Source organism: Caretta caretta, chromosome 1, assembly GCF_965140235.1.
Source record: "Caretta caretta isolate rCarCar2 chromosome 1, rCarCar1.hap1, whole genome shotgun sequence".
NCBI classification, from domain to species: Eukaryota; Metazoa; Chordata; order Testudines; family Cheloniidae; genus Caretta; species Caretta caretta.
Genome location: NC_134206.1, coordinates 315,906,359 through 315,926,156, shown reverse-complemented (window position 1 = coordinate 315,926,156; position 19,798 = coordinate 315,906,359). Strand labels below are relative to the sequence as shown.

Below are 19,798 nucleotides of genomic sequence, written 5' to 3'. Positions count from 1 at the left end.
AGTGGTAGATACGCTGGAGGGGAGGGATAGGATACAGAAGGACCTAGACAAATTGGAGGATTGGGCCAAAAGAAATCTGATGAGGTTCAATAAGGATAAGTGCAGGGTCCTGCACTTAGGACGGAAGAACCCAATGCACAGCTACAGACTAGGGACCGAATGGCTAGGCAGCAGTTCTGCGGAAAAGGACCTAGGGGTGACAGTGGACGAGAAGCTGGATATGAGTCAGCAGTGTGCCCTTGTTGCCAAGAAGGCCAATGGCATTTTGGGATGTATAAGTAGGGGCATAGCGAGCAGATCGAGGGACGTGATCGTTCCCCTCTATTCGACATTGGTGAGGCCTCATCTGGAGTACTGTGTCCAGTTTTGGGCCCCACACTTCAAGAAGGATGTGGATAAATTGGAGAGAGTCCAGCGAAGGGCAACAAAAATGATTAGGGGTCTGGAACACATGAGTTATGAGGAGAGGCTGAGGGAGCTGGGATTGTTTAGCCTGCAGAAGAGAAGAATGAGGGGGGATTTGATAGCTGCTTTCAACTACCTGAAAGGGGGTTCCAAAGAGGATGGCTCTAGACTGTTCTCAATGGTAGCAGATGACAGAACGAGGAGTAATGGTCTCAAGTTGCAGGGGGGGAGGTTTAGATTGGATATTAGGAAAAACTTTTTCACTAAGAGGGTGGTGAAACACTGGAATGCGTTACCTAGGGAGGTGGTAGAATCTCCTTCCTTAGAGGTTTTTAAGGTCAGGCTTGACAAAGCCCTGGCTGGGATGATTTAACTGGGAATTGGTCCTGCTTCGAGCAGGGGGTTGGACTAGATGACTTTCTGGGGTCCCTTCCAACCCTGATATTCTATGATTCTATGATTCTATGAAGGATGTGGATAAATTGGAGAGAGTCCAGCGAAGGGCAACAAAAATGATTAGGGGTCTGGAACACATGAGTTATGAGGAGAGGCTGAGGGAACTGGGATTGTTTAGTCTGCAGAAGAGAAGAATGAGGGGGGATTTGATAGCTGCTTTCAACTACCTGAGAGGTGGTTCCAGAGAGGATGGTTCTAGACTATTCTCAGTGGTGGAAGAGGACAGGACAAGGAGTAATGGTCTCAAGTTGCAGGGGGGGAGGTTTAGATTGGATATTAGGAAAAACTTTTTCACTAGGAGGGTGGTGAAACACTGGAATGCGTTGCCTAGGGAGGGTGGAATCTCCTTCCTTAGAAGTTTTTAAGGTCAGGCTTGACAAAGCCCTGGCTGGGATGATTTAATTGGGTATGGGTCCTGCTTTTGAGCAGGGGGTTGGACTAGATGACCTCCTAAGGTCCCTTCCAACCCTGATATTCTATGGTTCTGTGGTTCTATGGTTCCTACCTCGTTTTCACTGGTATTCACTATTTTAGATGTGCAATCGCCACTAACCTTCTTGGTGAAAACCGAAACAAACAAGTCATTTAAGCACCTCTGGGTGAAGAATGATAGCCCTGTGGCCAGCCAGAGACCAACACTAATGTGAAAGAACATTTTGGTTAAGGATACCAGAGTAAAATGCTGCTCATATAGAAAGTGCCATGTGATTAAAGTCTGTGGAGAGCAGATGGACCTTGGGTTTTAAGATCTTGACCAAAATACACCCTTCACCCCATTACATGTAGACAGTAAACTGGAAAGAACTGATTAGTCTGACTTAGATGGAAGAAAGGCTGAGATGACCGGATTTGGATATGTGGGTCTAGCACAGGGGTGGGCAAACTTTTTGGCCTGAGGGCCACATCGGGTTTATGAAATTGTATGGAGGGCTGCTTAGGGGAAGCTGTGCCTCCCCAAACAGCCAGGCATGGCCCGGCCCGCACTCTCTATCCGACCCCCGCCCCCCCCGCTTCTCGCCCCCTATATCCGCCCCTGGGACTCCTGCCCCATCCAACCCCCACTGTTCCCTGTCCCCTGACTGCCCCCCGCTGCCCCATTCAACCCCTCCTCCCATTCCTGACTGCCCCCCCGGGACCCTTGCCTCATCCAACCACCCCTTCTCCCTGTCCCCTGACCGCCCCCGGAACCCCTGCCCCTATTCAAATCTCCTGTTCTCCATGCTCTGACAGCCCCGACCCCACTCTGAACTCCCCCGCTCTCTATCCAACCCCCACTCCCTGCCCCTTACCGCGCTGCCTGGAGCACTGGTGGCTGACGGCGCTACTGCTGTGCCACCCAGAGCACCAGGACAGGCAGCCGCGCCGCCCGGCTGGAGCCAGCCACGCCACCGCGCAGCACAGAGCACCGGGTCAGGCCGCGGCTCTGCAGCTGTGCTGCCGCCCACAGCATTGCGCCAGTGGCACAGTGAGCTGAGGCTGCGGGGGAGGGGGAACAGTAGGGGAGGGGCTGGGGGCTAGCCTCCCGAGCCAGGAGCTCAGGGGCTGGGCAGGACGGTCACGCGGGCAAGAGTTTGCCCACCTCTGGTCTAGCAAGACTAGGGGTAAAATTTTCAAAAAGTATTGAAATGACTCAGGGGCCCTAAGTGACTTAGGCCCTTAGGAATCTAAATCCCATTGCCTTTGTGATATGTAGGCTCCTAAGTGCCCAAGTCACCTAGACAGGTTTCAGAGTAACAGCCGTGTTAGTCTGTATGCGCAAAAAGAAAAGGCGTACTTGCGGCCCCTTAGAGACTAACCAATTTATTTGAGCATAAGCTTTCCTGAGCTTATGCTCAAATAAATTAGTTAGTCTCTAAGGTGCCACAAGTACTCCTTTTCTTTTTGCAAGTCACCTAGGTACTACTGAAAATTTTATTCTAACTCTTTGCTACAGGCTTATCTCTAAACATCCCCTACTTATGTCTGAAGAAATACAGTATGCTGCACGGGGCTTCAGTCTAAGTGGGTGATTTAATGATACCAACAACAAGAGTTTAAATGTCAGAAAACTATACACTGAGACCTCCCTAGATTTGTTTTTTGAGGAGACAGGAGGTGGCCCCTGAGTAGGAGCACACACTTTAAACTCTGCCTCCTGCCCCGACGCTGCTCCAGGGGAAGTAGGAGCAGGGGCAGGACTGGATGACTGCATCTGCAGTACCGAGTGGGTCGGTTTGGTGGGTGTGTTGGTTCTGCTTTGAGCACGGGGGTGGACTCACTAGAGGACCTCCTGAGGTCTCTTCCCACCCTAATCTTCTAGGGTTCTGCGATCTGCCACAACAGGCTAAGGAGACAGGCACGCTCTGCCGCGCCCCAGCCTCCCAGCGGCTTCGCTCTGGGCAGGGGAGCCCGCCACCTCCCACGACAAGCCCCCTCTCTGGCAGCAGGCGGCCGCACCGGGCAGACGGGATCGGGCAGCACCAGCCACGCGCCCCCAGCTCCCAGCCGGGGCAGAGGGGAAACTACTCGCAGCAGCCTGGCACGTGCGCGGGCGGTGCACCCTGGGAGCTGCAGTTTATCACCCCCCGCTTCCCGGTGCGGCGCCGCCCGGGGGGAACTACAGCTCCCAGGGTGCAGAGCGACCCGCTTTTCTCCTCCCCCTCCCCCTCCCCGCCCCGTATGAATGACTAATACAACATGTTGTCCGGCGGCTAACGTGCCCCTCGGAGCCGGAGAGCGCCGCTCGCCTCGGCGTCTCCTTCCCCCCGGGGCGGTGCCTGAGCAGCCGCGAGCCGGCCTCCCTCGCGGGGCACTCACCCTCCGGCGGCGCCCGCCAAGTAAGTCAGTGGGGGCGGGGTGGGGGCTTCATTCTCCGTCCCGGCTCGCCCGGGCTCAGGGCACCGAGGCGGGGGCTGCCCGGGCTGTTCCCCGGCGGCGGCGTGTTGTTGCCGTGGTGCAGCTGGGCGGCGGGCTCAGGCCACGGGTCGGGGACTCCGCGGTCCGTGCGGCGGCCACCCCGCGCCTGCCTGCGACAATGTGTCCGAGCATCCGGAGGGGGGTGGGGTGGGGCTGTCACATTTGTGCCTCCTGCTTCGCGTATTCCCGGCTCTTGGCAGAGATTTTTGCCAGGAGGGAAGTTTAATATTAAGAGCCAGGATATCCGCCTTTGCTTCCCAAGCCACGCCGCCCCCGCCCACCTCTGCTTAACGAGTCTCACTCGAAAATATCGCCTCTCTTTGTGATTCTCCACCCTGAAGTGGGTTTCTTCTTTGGGCAAAGGGCGTGCGTGTGAGGGAAGAGTTCAGAAAATGTTTCATAGTTGCCGAGCTTTCGTTTGATCAGGAAGTTGGTAGCATATGGGGGTGGAGGGCGGAGAGAATTCATAGCCTGGGACTTTTGTAGTCTTTCCAGGGGCCTTGTGACCAGTCAGAAACTGACCCTACCGTGCTATTTAAAGTATGTGTCACAAAGTACTTGTATGAAGCAAAAGCTTCTTCTAATCACTTCCTGCTCTGCTCTCCTTCAACTGCTTCATTCCTTTCCCAGGTGCTGGGGTGGCTCACGTTGCTCATGACAGTCAGGTCATTAGGAACAGGGCACTTTAAAACCTATAATTGCTAGCAAGTTTTAGGCAAGGTACTGTGTACATGCATGAACAGCTCTTTCCATGGGAGAAATCCCTTCACAAGCAGAACTTTGACATTATTTTCATAGTCGGCAAAGTTCTGGAGCTTTGGGAAGAGTTATCTTTTTAACAAACTTCAAAAGAAAATTGGAAGCAGTCATGAAGGGGCAAAAGTGTGTCGACTTAAACCAAACGTTGCAAATTGTTATATCTATTGCTGAATAACTTTAAACAACTTTCAGGGCTCCCCCACACCTCACTATAGAGCGGAGAAAATAATTGAAAATCAATATTAGGTTTAAATAAACTGTAAGCCTTAAGTTCTGTGTCAGGATGTACAATGTGATAAAGGTACAATTATTGATGCGTGTGAATAACCAGATAGAATGGCTGTCAGATTTGCTGACAACAAAACAAAGTGAAGTAGCATGCTCTTGTGGACTGAGGACATGGCTGGGAGGTAGGAACCCTAACCCAGGATATGCCACTGCCTGGCTAGATGGCCTTATGCAAGTTGCTTTAAACTATCTGCAAAAAGAAAAGGAGTACTTGTGGCACCTTAGAGACTAACCAAGTACCCCTTTTCTTTTTGCGAATACAGACTAACACGGCTGTTACTCTGAAACCATTAAACTATCTGTGCTTCAGTTCCCCTTTCTGTAAAACTGAGATAATGATATTCAGCTCAGAGAGAGCAGGACTTAAAACATTAAATCGATATATAAAGAAGAGGGGGGAAAAAAGCCATTTCTCCCACCACTTGGCCCTGAATGCAGCTCAGGGGACAAAGCAGCATGAAGCATTTAAAAAGGCTTTCTTCATATATCATAGCTTCCTAGTTTCCAAGGCCAGAAGGGATCACTGTTGTCCTCTAGTCTGATTGCCTGTACAGCACAGGCCAATGGCCATAGAACTTCCTCAGCATAATTTGTAGAGCAAGAGTGGATATAAACCCAATTTAAAGTAAAAAATCCATCTTTAAGACAGTGGTCCTGCAAATGGTTGCACAAATCCTTGTACAAATTCCCGTTGGTTTCAAGAGGTCTGTATCCTGGTGCATGAGTCTGTATTAACAGGCAGTATGGCAGGATCAGGATCTTGGTGGTTGCGTGGTGATTTGAAAACAGTGCTAAGAGCTTTGGACACTTCTGTGATTTTTTTGTTTGTTTGGTTTTTGTTTTACTTCAGTCTTAAACAGCCACCACCACTCTCTCCCGCCCCCATTTTTATCTTATACTCCTGTTTTCTTGTCAGATGTTAGTGTTGTCCTATAACTTAAAGTAAACTCCTGTGAAATAAAGAGCTTGAATTAAACTCTAAAAGTAGTCATGTTTCACACAGACCTTGGTAGCAAATTTTTGGCCTCAAACCTGTCATCATTTCAGCACATGCTTAACTTTACTCAGATGAGTAGTTCCAGTGAGCTTTAAACTTGGGACTATTCCCATGTGTTGCTGTTTGCAGGATTGGAGTATTTATTTTTAACCAGTTTCCAGGAAAAGTGTTTGACTTTGGGTGTGTTTTTTGTAAGGGTTTACTTATCTGAGAGACTTTCATTTTGTATTTATTGAAGTAGAAAACAACTTGACAACTGCTAACTCTTGCTTCTGGAGGAAAAATGCCCAGGAGATTAAACTTTTTGGAGTGACACTGTACTTGTGCATGCATGGTACTGTCAATAACACACACACACACACACACACACACACAAAATAGAGGAAACTTGCTTCTAGGACTTTTTCAGTCCTCCATTTTCAGCAAATATTAAGCTTACACACAGGGAAAAATACATTTACATAACATTATCTCTAGATATTTAAATTGCTTGACTGTAGTGGGTTGTATGGGTTTCTTGGAAAAAAAATGTAAAGGTATGCTAATAGAATTCATTATCTTGTCCTTTTTCTGTTTGTGGATTAAGCAGACTCTCTCACATTTCAGCAATTTGATTTTTCTAGGTTTTGGGTTGTGATTGGTTGTGTGTTTTTTTGTTTTGTGTGTGTGTGTGTGTCATACCTGTAACATCAGCATCTAACCGTAATATCTCAGTGTTCTAACAGTATACTCATGTCTTGTTTAATTCAGTGATGACAGTGTTAAATGGATTTTTTTGGGTGGGGGGGGGGGTGTATTCTTACTGCTACATGCTGAAAAATAAGTCAGGCACAGACCTAAGGCCTTTCTTGTTTTTGGGAAAGGGAGGTGAGTGTAGAGGGGAACCACCTGGAATAGGAATAAAATGTGTTTTGGAGGGTGGGTTTTTGGTTACAATTTTTGTTTATAAATACTGAGATGTAGACTGCCTTATGTATCAAATGTGATTGTTCTGTCCTGAGCAATAATATTGAAGCAGGTGGGCAGACTTGTAGGAAAGAGATCTTTTATTGAGTATGTTGAGTGGACAGATCGAAAATTCTAGAGGGTGTCAAGATCCAGTGTTCTGGTTGGGTCTACCTCTAACAATAAGTTAAACAGGAAGCTGGGGGGAGCAGTAGATATGCTGGAGGGTAGAGATAGGGTCCAGAGTGACCTAGACAAATTGGAGGATTCGGCTAAAAGAAATCTGATAAGGTTCAGCAAGGACAAGTGCAGAGTCCTGCACTTAGGCGGAAGAATCCCATGTACTACTACAGGCTGGGGACCGACTGGCTAAGTGGAAGTTCTGCAGAAAAGGACCTGGGGATTACAGTGGATGAGAAGCTGGATATGAGTCAACTGTGTGCCCTCGTTTCCAAGAAGGCTAATGGAATATTGGGCTGCATTAGTAGGAGGGTTGCCAGCAGATCGAGGGAAGTGATTATTCTCCTTTATTCAGCACTGGTGAGGCCACACATGGAGTATTGCATTCAGTTTTGGGAGCCCTCCACTACAGAAAGGATGTGGACAGATTGGAGAGAGTCCAGCAGAGGGCAACCAAAATGATTAGGGGGGTGGGGCACATGCTTTACGAGGAGAGGCTGAGGGAACTGGGCTTATTTAGTGTGCAGAAGAGAAGAGTGAGGGCGGGGATTTGATAGCTGCTTTCAACTACCTGAACAGGGGTTCCAAAGAGGATGGAGCTCGGCTGTTCTCAGTGGTGGCAGATGATAGAACAAAGAGCAATGGTCTCAAGTTGCAGTGTGGGAGGTCTAGGTTGGATATTAGGAGAATGTTCACTAGGAGGGTGGTGAAGCACTGGAATGGGTTATCTAGGGAGGTGATGGAATCTCCATCCTTAGAGATTTTTAAAGCCTGGCTTGACCTGGCTGGGTTGATTTAGTTGGGGTTGGCCCTGCTTTGAGCAGGGGATGGACTAGAGATGAACTGCAGAGATCTCTTCCAACCCTAATCTTCTATGATTCTATGAATATAAAATACTACACACATACTTCATGGCAGAATTCTTTCCAAGGAAAGCTGAAGACACAAAAAAGTCATAGCTCTGCTGGGGCTACAGAATTTGAGAACTAGCAGCCTGGAGAGTGGAATCCACATGCATTCCTGCGTCCTGTACCCAACTCAGCTAGGTTCCTCCTAGACCCTGACACTTTCTCCAGTTCCACTCATCAGTTACATATTTCATATTTTATAACAAACACAAATAATTAATTTCTAGTCCCACAAAATGTCCACAGGCCAGAGGTTACTAGCACTTAGCATATAGAGCTCTGAGGAGGCTGTAGGTTCTGATACCATGCTTATCACCTTAATAACTGAGCTCATTACGGTATGTGACTAATATCTACCACATGTGGCTTGTTCTGTCATCCTTTCTCCAGGAGGGAGAAGTGTGTGTGCAATGTAGTGAGGGTCTAGTGGTAGAGGTGCAATTTCCCATCACTATTCATTGGATGCATCTCTCCAGGAAGGACTCAAACCATCTTAGCACAATACCCTGGACCCCTGCTACCTCTTAGGTGAGACAGCAGAATCTCATGGTCAGCGGTGTCGAATGCTGAAGAGTGATTCAGGAGGATGAGAATAAATGCCTATCCTCTATCCATCGACAGCAGGCAATTCTCCATCAGTGCCACTAAAGCAGTTTCGGTCCCATGTCATGGCCTGAATCTAGATTGTGAGAAGTCTAGAATATTAGCTCCAGTTAAAACGGGTTCTTCTCTGTAAAGTCATATCTTTACCATGGACTTTAGGCAGGCACTTAGTCCCTGAGCTAATGTGATTCTTCAACAGATGACCAGACGTGGACTGTACTACTTCTGCCTCTTTATCACCTCTTTCCAAATCTGGCAACCTGTCTCTTCTCAGGGGTGTGGATTTTCCCGAGTCACTTTAAACTCAGCTGCTGAAATATGTTGATACAAGTATTCCCTGACACACAAGAAGGCAGAACCATGATCTGCAATCGACTGTGGTCAGAGCTAGTTGCTCCTGCTAAGTCTCAGGTGTGGGTGGTGCTGGGGAAATGTGCAAGACATAGATAGAATAGGTCACCTTGGTGATGGTTTTGAAACCAAAAAGAAAAGGAGTCCTTGTGGCACCTTAGAGACTAACCAATTTATTTGAGCATAAGCTTAGTCTCGAAGGTGCCACAAGTACTCCTTTTCTTTTTGCGAATACAGACTAACACGGCTGTTACTCTGAAACCGGTTTTGAAACCGGTTCAAATTCCTAAATTTGTGTCTGTTGCATCATTGGGCACCAGATTTCAGCTGATGTGTCATGTTGGATATTTGTAGTATGTAAATAGGAAAGAGATACTACTTGGAAATGAAGATGACTTGTCTGTAAATATTGTAAGATTTTATTTATAAGCATTTAAATTGTATCAGCCTTAAATCCTTCGTACCGTTCTGTTTTTTTGTGATAAAAGTAAAAAGAGACATAGGAACATACCAGTTGGCTGGCTAAACTTTCATACTGGGTAAAATATTAGGTTGGGGAAGGGGATCATAGATACACAAAAGGAAGCAATAGATGAGTGATAAGTATGAGTCGTGACAGAACCCTGTATCTTCAGCTCCAAAACACAGGTTTGCGCCTACCACTTATGCAAAAAAGAGTTATTTGGTTAGTGAGGAGTAGTAGTAGTAGGATCTTGTTAGAGTGGGATGGGACATACTTATCCAGCGTATTACATAAGCAAATGGATTCACAATAAGCTGGCTGTACCTGACAAACTCAAAAAGCTATCTCTGACAAAATTACAGTTTTAGTATACAAAAGGAATGCAGTAGATTTTAATGTATGTAGACTTGAGTGAGATTTTACTTACACTTTTTCATTGAAAACAAACAGATAAATTGTGTTCTGTCCAAGAATATTGAAGTATCATGGGACAAGATGGCTCAGGGTTTGCTAATGGAGTATAGAGCCTTTTACATGTGGTTGCTGGTTTGAATCCAGCCCTGGTCATTAATGACCATTGTTACATTTCGTGGCTGTTCTGTGATCTAAGTGAAGTACTTTAGTGGTCTCAGTCTAGTGTCCATAGAATAAATGTTCATATGGCAGTTTGCACTAATTGGCATCCTTGGCAGTCTTGGCAGAGAGGCCAGGGACTGAATGTGCATCAAGGTGGATCGTCTTTCCTCTGAAGCACCTGGCTCTGTCCAAAGACAGGATACTGGGCTAGATGGACCATTGGTCTGACCCAGTATGATTGTTCTTGCATTCCCTACTCCCTAGCACTGATCCCAAAAGAGCAGGGCTGAGGCATATTGGCACGTCAGCATGAGGAAATATGCACGGCTAACAAAGACGTGTGCTATCCCTGTTTGTGGGTAAAGAGGACTTCAGACTGAAGGGTTGTTGGCACCAAATTTGCTCTACACAAATAAAAGGGATTGGAAATTTCAATAGAAGTTGGCACCTAGGTGCTTTTGAAAATCCCATCAGGTGCCTAAATACATTTAAAAATCTGGCCCTTGGGCTCTCAGTGCCTCAGTTTTCCATCTGTAAAATGCAATTAATCTTGCTTCCCTACCTCAGAGTTTATGACGATAAATACATTAAAGTTTGTGAGACGCTCAGATACTATGGTAATGGTGGGCCATATGAGTACCTTATATAGACATTGCAGACAATTAGGCATGTTTATAAAAAGTTGTTGAAAGTTTGTTTTAATGAAAAATTAAAACAAGTTGTAGCAAGTTCCTTCCCGCTGTTTCTGACCAGTTATACCAATGATGTTTGTGCATAGACTGTAATAAACACAGAGCAGTTCTAGAAACAGAGAAAAATATACTGTATTTCCTTAATGGAGATGATGATAAAATGTTGGGTGAAACAAATGCTATTTTTCAAGTTTCTGCAGAGATAATAATAATGAAGAATAAATACTGTATTGGCTTAAAAAACCTGGTTTCAAAAAATGATGTGGTCAACTACTATCATTAATAGAAAGGGAGAGAATTTTTAAAAAAGCATTTTGTTGATTGACTCCAATTCACTGTCTGAACGGAACAAGTTCTTTAATATTCAGGTGCGTTCAGACAAAGATATAGGGCCAAATTCAATCCGTGTGTGTATGTGCGCGCGTGTGCAATTTCTACTGATCTGCCTGAAAGTCCTTTCTTCTTATGCTATGCTTGAAATATGTTCCTACAAAGTGATAGTAACAACAGAGGAGGTGAGGAATGACTCTTTAATGGTAACTTGTTTTTAGTGTCTTTCAGTTTAAAGTCCTGTCTGAACCCTGCATTCATGTGTCTGATGACTGTGTGTTTATCCTCTGTTTGCAGTGGGGAGAATAAGAGATCAGGGACAGTTTCAGGTACCTAATTATACAACAAGAACTGAAACAGTGTGGTGAACTAAGACACCATATGCTAGGAAAAAAACTCTTTATCTGCAACCAATAGTTTACTAATAGAGTCCACCCAAGGAGACAGCAAGCATTCTGACACTCTTACTCTCGCTGATTCCTTTTTCCCCCGCCATCAGTGTACCTGCAGTGTCCAAGGCAGAGGTGGTGTTACGGATCATACGTTGGCTAAACATGCTGGATGCCTTCCTGAATTGACCTTGGAATACCCATCATTGACGAGGCTGCTAGGAGAATACAAGGCCTGGTGTGATACGGTGCCAGGCTTTACTTTGGGGAAATCTGCTTTTTCACTATATCCTTTATTTATTCATTTCATTTTGTGCAGGATAGGAATTACTGGAAAAGCATGTCCCTTCCTTCAAAGATCTTCAAGTAAATCTGGGTAGTCAACCTTTCCCCCGGCTCCGCGCCTCCCCGCCCCTCCCAAAAAAAATTCTTTTAGGGGAGGATATTGCAGTCTCTTCTCCCCAATCCAGGAAATGTCGGTGTAAGTGAAGATGGCTGCCCACCCAAGCTGTCTTGCTGCAGCAGCAGCAGCAGGAGGAGGATGGTGATGATAATAATACCACCACTTAGATTTTATGCAATGCTTTTCATGAGGGAACTTTCATCAGTTTCCCCATTTTACAGATTGTGCAGCTGAGGCACAGGGAGGTAAAGTGACTTGCCCGAGGTCATCCAGCAGGCCAGTGGCAGAGCCAGGAAAAGAACCCAGGTCTCCTGAGTCCTAATCCAATGCTCTCTCCACTAGGCAACACTGCTGTGTTTCAGAAAATGTCCCAGTCTCACTCCTGCTATGGGCTGCATGGACTCTGGGGTCTTTGACCTTGTGGAAGGCTTTGCATAACTTTGAAATATCAGTCTTCTTTTGTTGCAGTGCTGAGACCCGTGAACAGGAGTTGGGTAATTTCTTGAGATTCCCTAGTATTATGTGGTTGTATATGTTACTTGTATTACATACAAAAAGAAACTACACTATAAGAATGTTAAAATTAAAAAGTCAAGCACTGAAAAGTTAGCAAAAGCCTGAATTAAGGTTGCCCATGTAACCTTAATTCAGCCTCTTTGTGCATATACATTCTGATACAGGCTTTAATTACATGATCACATACTATTATTATTTTTCTAGAGGCCCATGCCTTATTCAGTGCAAGGGATAGATGATGCTTACTGAACAAGCAGCTGTTCAATCTTTTGTTTTTTCCTCATTGCTCAAACTGTGGCCCAGTCTTGTTTACCACACACTATTCAAACACTGCTCTGATAAGAGAATTATTCATTTCCTCACGTGCGCTTTTGTATGGCATTCATCCCTGTAGCATCTAAGTGCTTCACAAACATTAATGGATTTCTCTTCACGACACCTGGGGAGCTACAGTGGTAGTATTCCCATTTTACACATGGGGAACTGAGGCACAAAAGCATTAATGTCAGAAGTGTCCACTAATTTTGGGTACCTAATTTGAGATGATATGGGCCTGAGTTTTCAAAGAACATATAACGTTTTATAGCACTTTATTTATTTGTTATGTGCACATTTCCCATTGACTTCAGTTGCAGATGTGAGCACTCAGCACTTCTGTAAATCAGACCCCAGGGGTGTCAAGATGGAAATCCAGAAAATGAGGAACGCACAATTAGTGGCCACCTGGGAAAAGTTTGGTTAAATGGCTTGCCCAGCATCACACTGAAAACTCTGTGGCAGAGGCACAGATAGAATCCAGTTCTCCAGTGCAGCATCTAACTGACGTTATTATGAGACCATCCTTTCAGTTCCTGCAGTCCCCGGGCTTCTTTACTGCAAACCTTCTGACTTTTTCAACAAATGAGGCAGGAGTCCAACAGACAACAGCCTCCTTTGCTATACAACCCCAACTCATCCCCAGAGCATGTTCCATTCTCGATACTGCAACTGTACGAGGCAGTTGTCATAGGGTGAGCTGATGTGGTAAGGGTGTCGGTGCTCAGATGCATCCTGTGTCAGGTCAGCCCACCTTCCCAGCTGAAGGAAATAAGTCCTGTGATTACAGGACTTAAGACTAGGAGTACTTGTGGCACCTTAGAGGCTAACCAATTTATTTGAGCATAAGCTTTCGTGAGCTACAGTTCACTTCATCAGATGCATCTGATGAAGTGAGCTGTAGCTCACGAAAGCTTATGCTCAAATAAATTGGTTAGCCTCTAAGGTGCCACAAGTACTCCTTTTCTTTTTGCGAATACAGACTAACACAGCTGTTACTCTGAAACAGGACTTAAGACTGTGTCTCAGAGCCAGGCTGCTGGGATATAAAGGACAGCCTGATTTCAGGGCACAGGCTAGATATACAAAGGGAGTAGAGAGGCCCTCCTTAACTGCCAGATAGATGGCCTGGGAGTACAGTCCTGCAGGGAGCAGACCAGGAAGGTTGGAAGCCAGTTTGTTGGAGGAAAGCTGAAGCAGAAGGCCTGAGGAGTCAGACTGCTTGGAGTAGTGCTTGGCCTGAGTAGTCAGAGTAGTGGCCTGAGTAGTCAGACTGCTTGGACTGCTTGGAGTCAACTGCTTGGAGTAGTTGGGCTCCTTCAGGAGACCCCAGGACAGGTTTATAACTCGAACTTAAGTTAAGCTGTCTTATTTTGGAGGAATAAAATTTGAGCCCTGAATTAAAAGGACTGAAATCGGGCAGCTGAGAATGCTTTATGATGCGCTAGCTGGTCAGTTGGCCCATTGGTTTACACAGGGGTGCTGTGGAAAAAAACAATATGGGATCTTGTGCAGTATGATGATCTTTAATTACATGAATGGGGGAAAACTGGCTTGGCAGCAGCACTGCTGAGAAGGATCTGAGAGTTGTGGTGGATCACAACTTCAACATGAGTCAGCAATGTGATGCTGTTGCAAAAAGGCAAAGGCATTAACAGAGGCATAGCATGCAAGTCATAGGAGGTGATAGTACCGCTCTACTCGGCACTGTTTAGGCCCCAGCTGGAGTACTGTGTCTAGTTTTGGTCACCAATGTATAAAAAGGATGCAGAGTAACTGGAAAGGATCCAGAGGCAAGTGACACAGATGATCAAAGGGATGGAATCAAGCCATATGAGCAAAGGCTGAAGGAACTGAGTATGTTTAATTTGGAAAAGAGGCGATTAAGGGGGAATATAATAACGGTCTTCAGATACTTGAAAGCCTGCCATAAAAAGATGGAGAAGAGTTGTTCTCTTTTGCCACAGAGGGCAGGAGAAGAGGCAGTGGGTTGAAATGATAGCAAAGTAGATTTAGATTAAATCTCAGGCAAAACTTCCTAACTGTAAGAACAGTAGGACAATGGATCAGATGCCTCCGGAGGTTGTGGAAGCTACTTCGCTGGAGATTTTCAAAAGGAGGCTGGATTGCCATCTGTCTTCAATGGTTTAGATGCAACAAATCCTGCATCTTGGATGAGGGTTAGACTAGATCAGTGTTTTTCAAAGTTTGGGTCATGGCATGTAAGGCACTGGGTCACCTTGCTCAGCACCCAGGGACTCTGGTGGCTCTGGTTAGCACTGCTGACTGGGATGTTAAAAGTCCTGTTGGTGGTACTGCCCAGCTAAGGCAGACTAGTGCCTACCTGTTCTGACACCGCGCTGCACCGCGGAAGTGGTAATGGGAGCTGCGCGGAGAGGGAGTGGTGCCTGCAGGTGAGAGCCACGCGGAGCCGCTTGCACGCCTCTGCCTAGGAGCCGGACCTGCTGCTGGCTGCTTCCAGGGCACAGCGCAGTCCGTGGTGCTAGGACAGGCAGGAAGTCTGCCGCTGCGCCACGGCTGCGCCGCTGACCGGGAGCCACCGGAGGTAAGCCCAGGCCCCAATTCCCAGCCCTGAGCCACCCCAAACCCCTCATCCCCAGCCCTGAGCCCCCCCAATCCAGAGCACTGTCCTGCAGCCCAAACCCCTCATCCCTGGCCTCACCCCAGAGCCTGCACCCCTTGTCCCAGCCGTGAGCCCCCCAAACCCAGAGCCCCAACCCCCTCCCACACCCCAACCCCCTGTCACAGTACTAAGCCCCCCATCTCAGCCCTGAGCCACCCTGCACACCAAACCCCTCATCCCTGGCCCCACCCCAGAGCTTGCACCCAGAGCCCTGACCACTTGCCCCAGCCCAGAGTCCCCTCCCACACCCTGAACCCCTCATTCCTGGCCCCACCCCGCAGCCCTCACCCCTGCACCACAACCTTCTGCCCCAGCCCTGAGCCCTCCCCAAACCCCTCATCCCCAGCTTCTTTGGGTTGTGGGCATCAACAGTTTTCTTCAACTGTGTCCCCAGAAAAAAAGTTGGAAAACCACTGGACTAGCTGACCCTTGTGGTCCCTTTTAACCCTATGATTCTATGAACGAGTGGGCTGAATTAAGGTTGCACAGACAACCTTCATGCTGCCATGTCCTAATTTCTGAGGGCTGGGTTTTGCAATATCATTTTGTGTGTGGGTGGTTGGGGGGCGTGTTTAAAAAGCAAACTGAAAAAAACAAATATCCTTATGTGGAACCATATTGACTCCAATGTGGGTCACCAGCAGAGTTGGAACCTTTAGATCCAGAGCACAAACCTCTGCCACTTGGGCTAAATGAGTAATTTATAGCACTGATAGGTTATCTTCTGTGTAGGCCAGCCAGCAGAGAGGAGGAGATGAGGCATGCACTTTGCCAGGGGGGTTCACAGCTATTTGCTGACAGCATAGGAGTGTTGAGACTAGGGCAGGGGTTCTCAAACTTGGGCTCGGGCCCCTCAGGGGGTCACAAGGTTATTACATGGGGGGTTGTGAGCTCTCAGCCTCCACCCCAAACCCCGCTTTGCCTCCAGCATTTATAATGGTGCTAAATATATTTTAAAAGTGTTTTTAATTCATAAGGGGGGGGTTGCATTCAGAGGCTTGCTGTGTGAAAGAGGTCACCAGGACAAAAGTTTGAGAACCCCTGGACTGGGGAATGTTGTGTTCCATTCCAGGCTATGGAGGAGAGTGTTCTCTAGTGGTTACAGACCCTTCAGCCCTTGGCCCCTCCAGTTTTTACCAGTCTCACCTCCCTCACGTTCCCCTCTTGGCTCCTTGACCTAGTTCCCCTTCCCAACTCTTTTTGATTCCTCATCCCAGTCTCCCTACTTGCCCTTCCCCAAGCCCAGCTCCTTGCCACTCAAGCAATTCCCTCATTCTTCCCCTTGCTGCCTGGGCTCCAGTAATGGGAGTTGTGGCATTATACCCATGTATTCTTCATAGAGATATTGTTATGATATGATTATGGCATAACTATGATGTATTTTATGCAAGATAAGGCATATGAGATATCATTGGAAAGGTTATAATTTACTGAATATGATTGTCCTATTTGTATGCATGTCTCTTTTCCTAACTTCAGACATAAAAAATATTGTCTGTGCATCTATTACAAATGTGATTACACCTGGAGAATGCCCACTAGGCAGACTAATCAGTCTAGATGGCTGGTTTTGAAGGGCCATTAGGGAAAACAATAGGTCTTAGAAGATGCTAATCTCCCACAGGGAAGCCTTCCTGGGGATGCTGCAAACAGCCTCTGAGTTATGGCTGCAGTGACATGTGACCAAGTTGGCTGGTACTGGACTCCATGATAATACGGGGGTGGGAATCAAACTGGGAGACACAGGATTCCCGCCATATGCAAAAACTATTTAAGGCAGGGGAGTGACATCATTGTGGTTCATTCTTCATTGACTCCCTGCCTAAGAAAAAGGACTGCTGGAAACACCTGAGAACAAAAAGACTGGACTGCGGGGAAGGGCTGAGCCCAGGTGAGAGTGTTGTCTGTCTTGTGAAAGAAATATCTGGAGTTTTAAGCTGCAAGCAATGCAGCTTGTCTTCAAGAATCTCTGCAATCTGCCTAAAAAAACATTTAGGGTGAGAATTTGTTACTTATAACCAGTTTCTTTAGTATATTAAGTTTAGATTGCATGTTTGTTTTATTTGCTAGGTAATCTGCTTTGATCTGTTTGCTATCCCTTATTATCACTTAAAATCTGTCCTTTGTAGTTAATAAACTTGTTTTTGTTTTGTCTAAAACCAGTGTGTGTCGAAATCATAAGTTGGGGCAGAAAGCTGTGTATATTCCCCTCCACATTGAGGGAGAGGGTGAATTTCATGAGCTTATGCTGTACAGTTCTCTATGCAGTTCAAGACAGTATAATTTTGGGTTTACACTCCAGAGGGGATGTGAACTTGAATACTGGGCAGTTCCTTAGCTGAGCCTTCCCATGCAGAGCTGATCTCAGCATCTATGTATAGCTGCAGCTGGGTGTGTCCCTACCTGTATGTGTGCTGGTAAAGTGCAGTCTGAAGCCTGGGGGAGGGCTGGACTGGCTTGCCTCAGCAATATAGCATATAGCAGCAATACAGGTTGGTGGGTCAGGCGGGGTCAATGGTACCCCAGTTCCAGGCAGCATCCCGAAGGGGAGGGGGGACCCATCACAGGAGTATTGTGAGCACTTGAGAGACAAGTCTCCCTACTCTCAGCTCTTCTGCTTGGTGCTGCAGCAGTCGCTGGCCGGTGAAAAGAGCAGTTGCAAGAAAAGTCCTGCTTGGTTCCTGCAACCTTGGGGTGGAGTACTCTGAGTCAATGGGATGGTGCATGTGAAATGTGGTCAGACCATAGGAGCTGTGTGCAGACAGAGCATATACTTTTCAGTACAGATGGAATCTTTATAGAACTTCAGGCCAAACTCTCAAGTCTCTAATGAGCATGTGCAAACTGAGATTTTTTTTTTTTTTTCAGAGGCTCTGAACGTGGACAAATTTGAACAGATTTTCAGTAAGATTGCAAAAAGCACATCCTAGAAATTTGGCAAGGGTGTTGCCATAGTACAAGTCCATGATCCCAAGCATGGGAGTGCTAAAGCTTCTTAACAGTACCGTTGTAAGAATTTTTTAACATGGGAAAAACAATATATTTTTCTCTGGTTTTGTTTTTGGAAGTGGTTGAACCATTGTCTGAAATCTTCCTCCTTCCATCTCCTCACAAAAAAAATTGTGGACAGCCAGCATGGTAAATTTCAGCCCAAACAATTAACTTTGGCAAAGTTATAAGCAACTGAAAACAGAATCTTAAAATGGAAAGTGTTAATCAACCTCAGCTTGACTGTGCCGCATATCATTTGTATTGCAGTACTGCCTAGAGGACTCCAGCTGAGATTGGCGCCCCATTTTGATGGGCATGATACACACAGTGAGAGACAGTGCTTGCCCCAAAGAGCTTACATTCCAAATAGACAGGACAGACCAAGGATGCTGTTGAGGCTAGAATTAACTAGGTGAAGTTCAGAGAAGATTTTTCTGTTAATTGTGCATAGTGGCATTCACAATTTGGTGAGAATTGGAGATGGTCGTTTTAAATTTTATCTGCGTGATGATTTAGAATCACTTGATGCTTCTGTATAACGTGGCTTGGCAGAACTCAATTTTATTTTATTTTTAATAATTTCAACAGGTAATCTCTGTTTTATTTTTAAGCATTTTTTCAATTTTTATCAATTTAAATTTTCACTGTTGTGCAAAATTATGGGTGTGGGTGTGTGTCAGACAATGGGAGGGGGTCTGACAATGAATCTCAATAGATATTGAGATTCAAAAACCTAAAGCTTCATAATTGCTAAAACACAAATTGTAAACATCACATGTCAAAATATACAGAGTAAATATCTTTAAATCAAAGTCTAGTTCTCAAGCAGCATTTTTCTTACTTTGCCTGTCCATAAATTTCAATTATTATTGGTGGAAATAGGTTTTCATTGTTTTTTGTGTATACAGTGATACTTACTGATAAAAACCTAATCCTTCCAAGCCTATGTATAAGAGTTTGCTTTTTAAATGGAGCTTCTAATTTACTCTTTAACTCCCAACTGTAGGTAAAAGGCATGTGTTCAAACTTACCAAACCTTTCAGTTTGCCTCTAGAGCTCAGGTGTATGCGGATGCTGGAAAAACTCTGGGTATTTGTACATAAATGAGAAAATCAAGTGCCAAGTTGACCTAGTACAAAGGAATAGGTCAGTAACTGAGGCACAGCTAATTTGGAGTTATGCTTGTCTGCATTGTCTGTTTAGCATGCAAGCTATTTGGAGCAGGAACTCCCTTTCATTATGTTTATGTACAATGCTACTGAGGCATAAAAGACAGGTGTAAGTTAAAATAGCACTTCAGCTACACCCATCCCTTTACCTTAAGTTTTGCATATGTTTTTTTAAAAAGAAAAAGCAGGTGGAGTTGTGGGGGTTTTGTTCTTAACTGCACATTGTAAGAAAAATAATTCTTCTTGAAAGAATGTTAGCAGTTATGTTGCATACGTACAACTCTTGTCTGCATATGGACAAATCATCAGGAACTTAATCCCTTGGAGTCTTTGTAAGTAATTTTTGTTTTGTTAATGTAGTTTGCCCCACAGGCTCAGAGCCTGATCTGTAGCTGCTCTCTGCATAGCATTCCTCTGACTTCATGGGGAATTCTGCCTACAAAGAGTCTGCAGAGTCAGGCTTTTAGGTCTCGTTGTAATTTGTCTTGTTGCCTGAACTGCAGTTGTTCTCCCCATGCCCCTC

General features: G+C 45.9%; 1 protein-coding gene across 3 annotated transcripts in view; it reads left to right on the top strand.

Annotated features, from left to right (window-relative positions):
- Nucleotides 1–3,516: 3,516 nt before the first annotated feature.
- TRABD (TraB domain containing) overlaps nucleotides 3,517–19,798 on the top strand; it is a 50,133-nt gene continuing 33,851 nt past the window's right edge. For 2 of the 3 annotated variants that reach the window (XM_075124465.1, XM_048836858.2), the window contains exon 1: nucleotides 3,517–3,677. In XM_075124465.1, the coding sequence (XP_074980566.1) occupies nucleotides 3,524–3,677 (154 nt within the window). In that variant the 5' untranslated portion in view covers nucleotides 3,517–3,523. Of the gene's footprint in view, nucleotides 3,678–11,466; nucleotides 11,486–19,798 lie in introns of those variants that run through there. The other variant, XM_075124466.1, reaches the window with a different exon arrangement.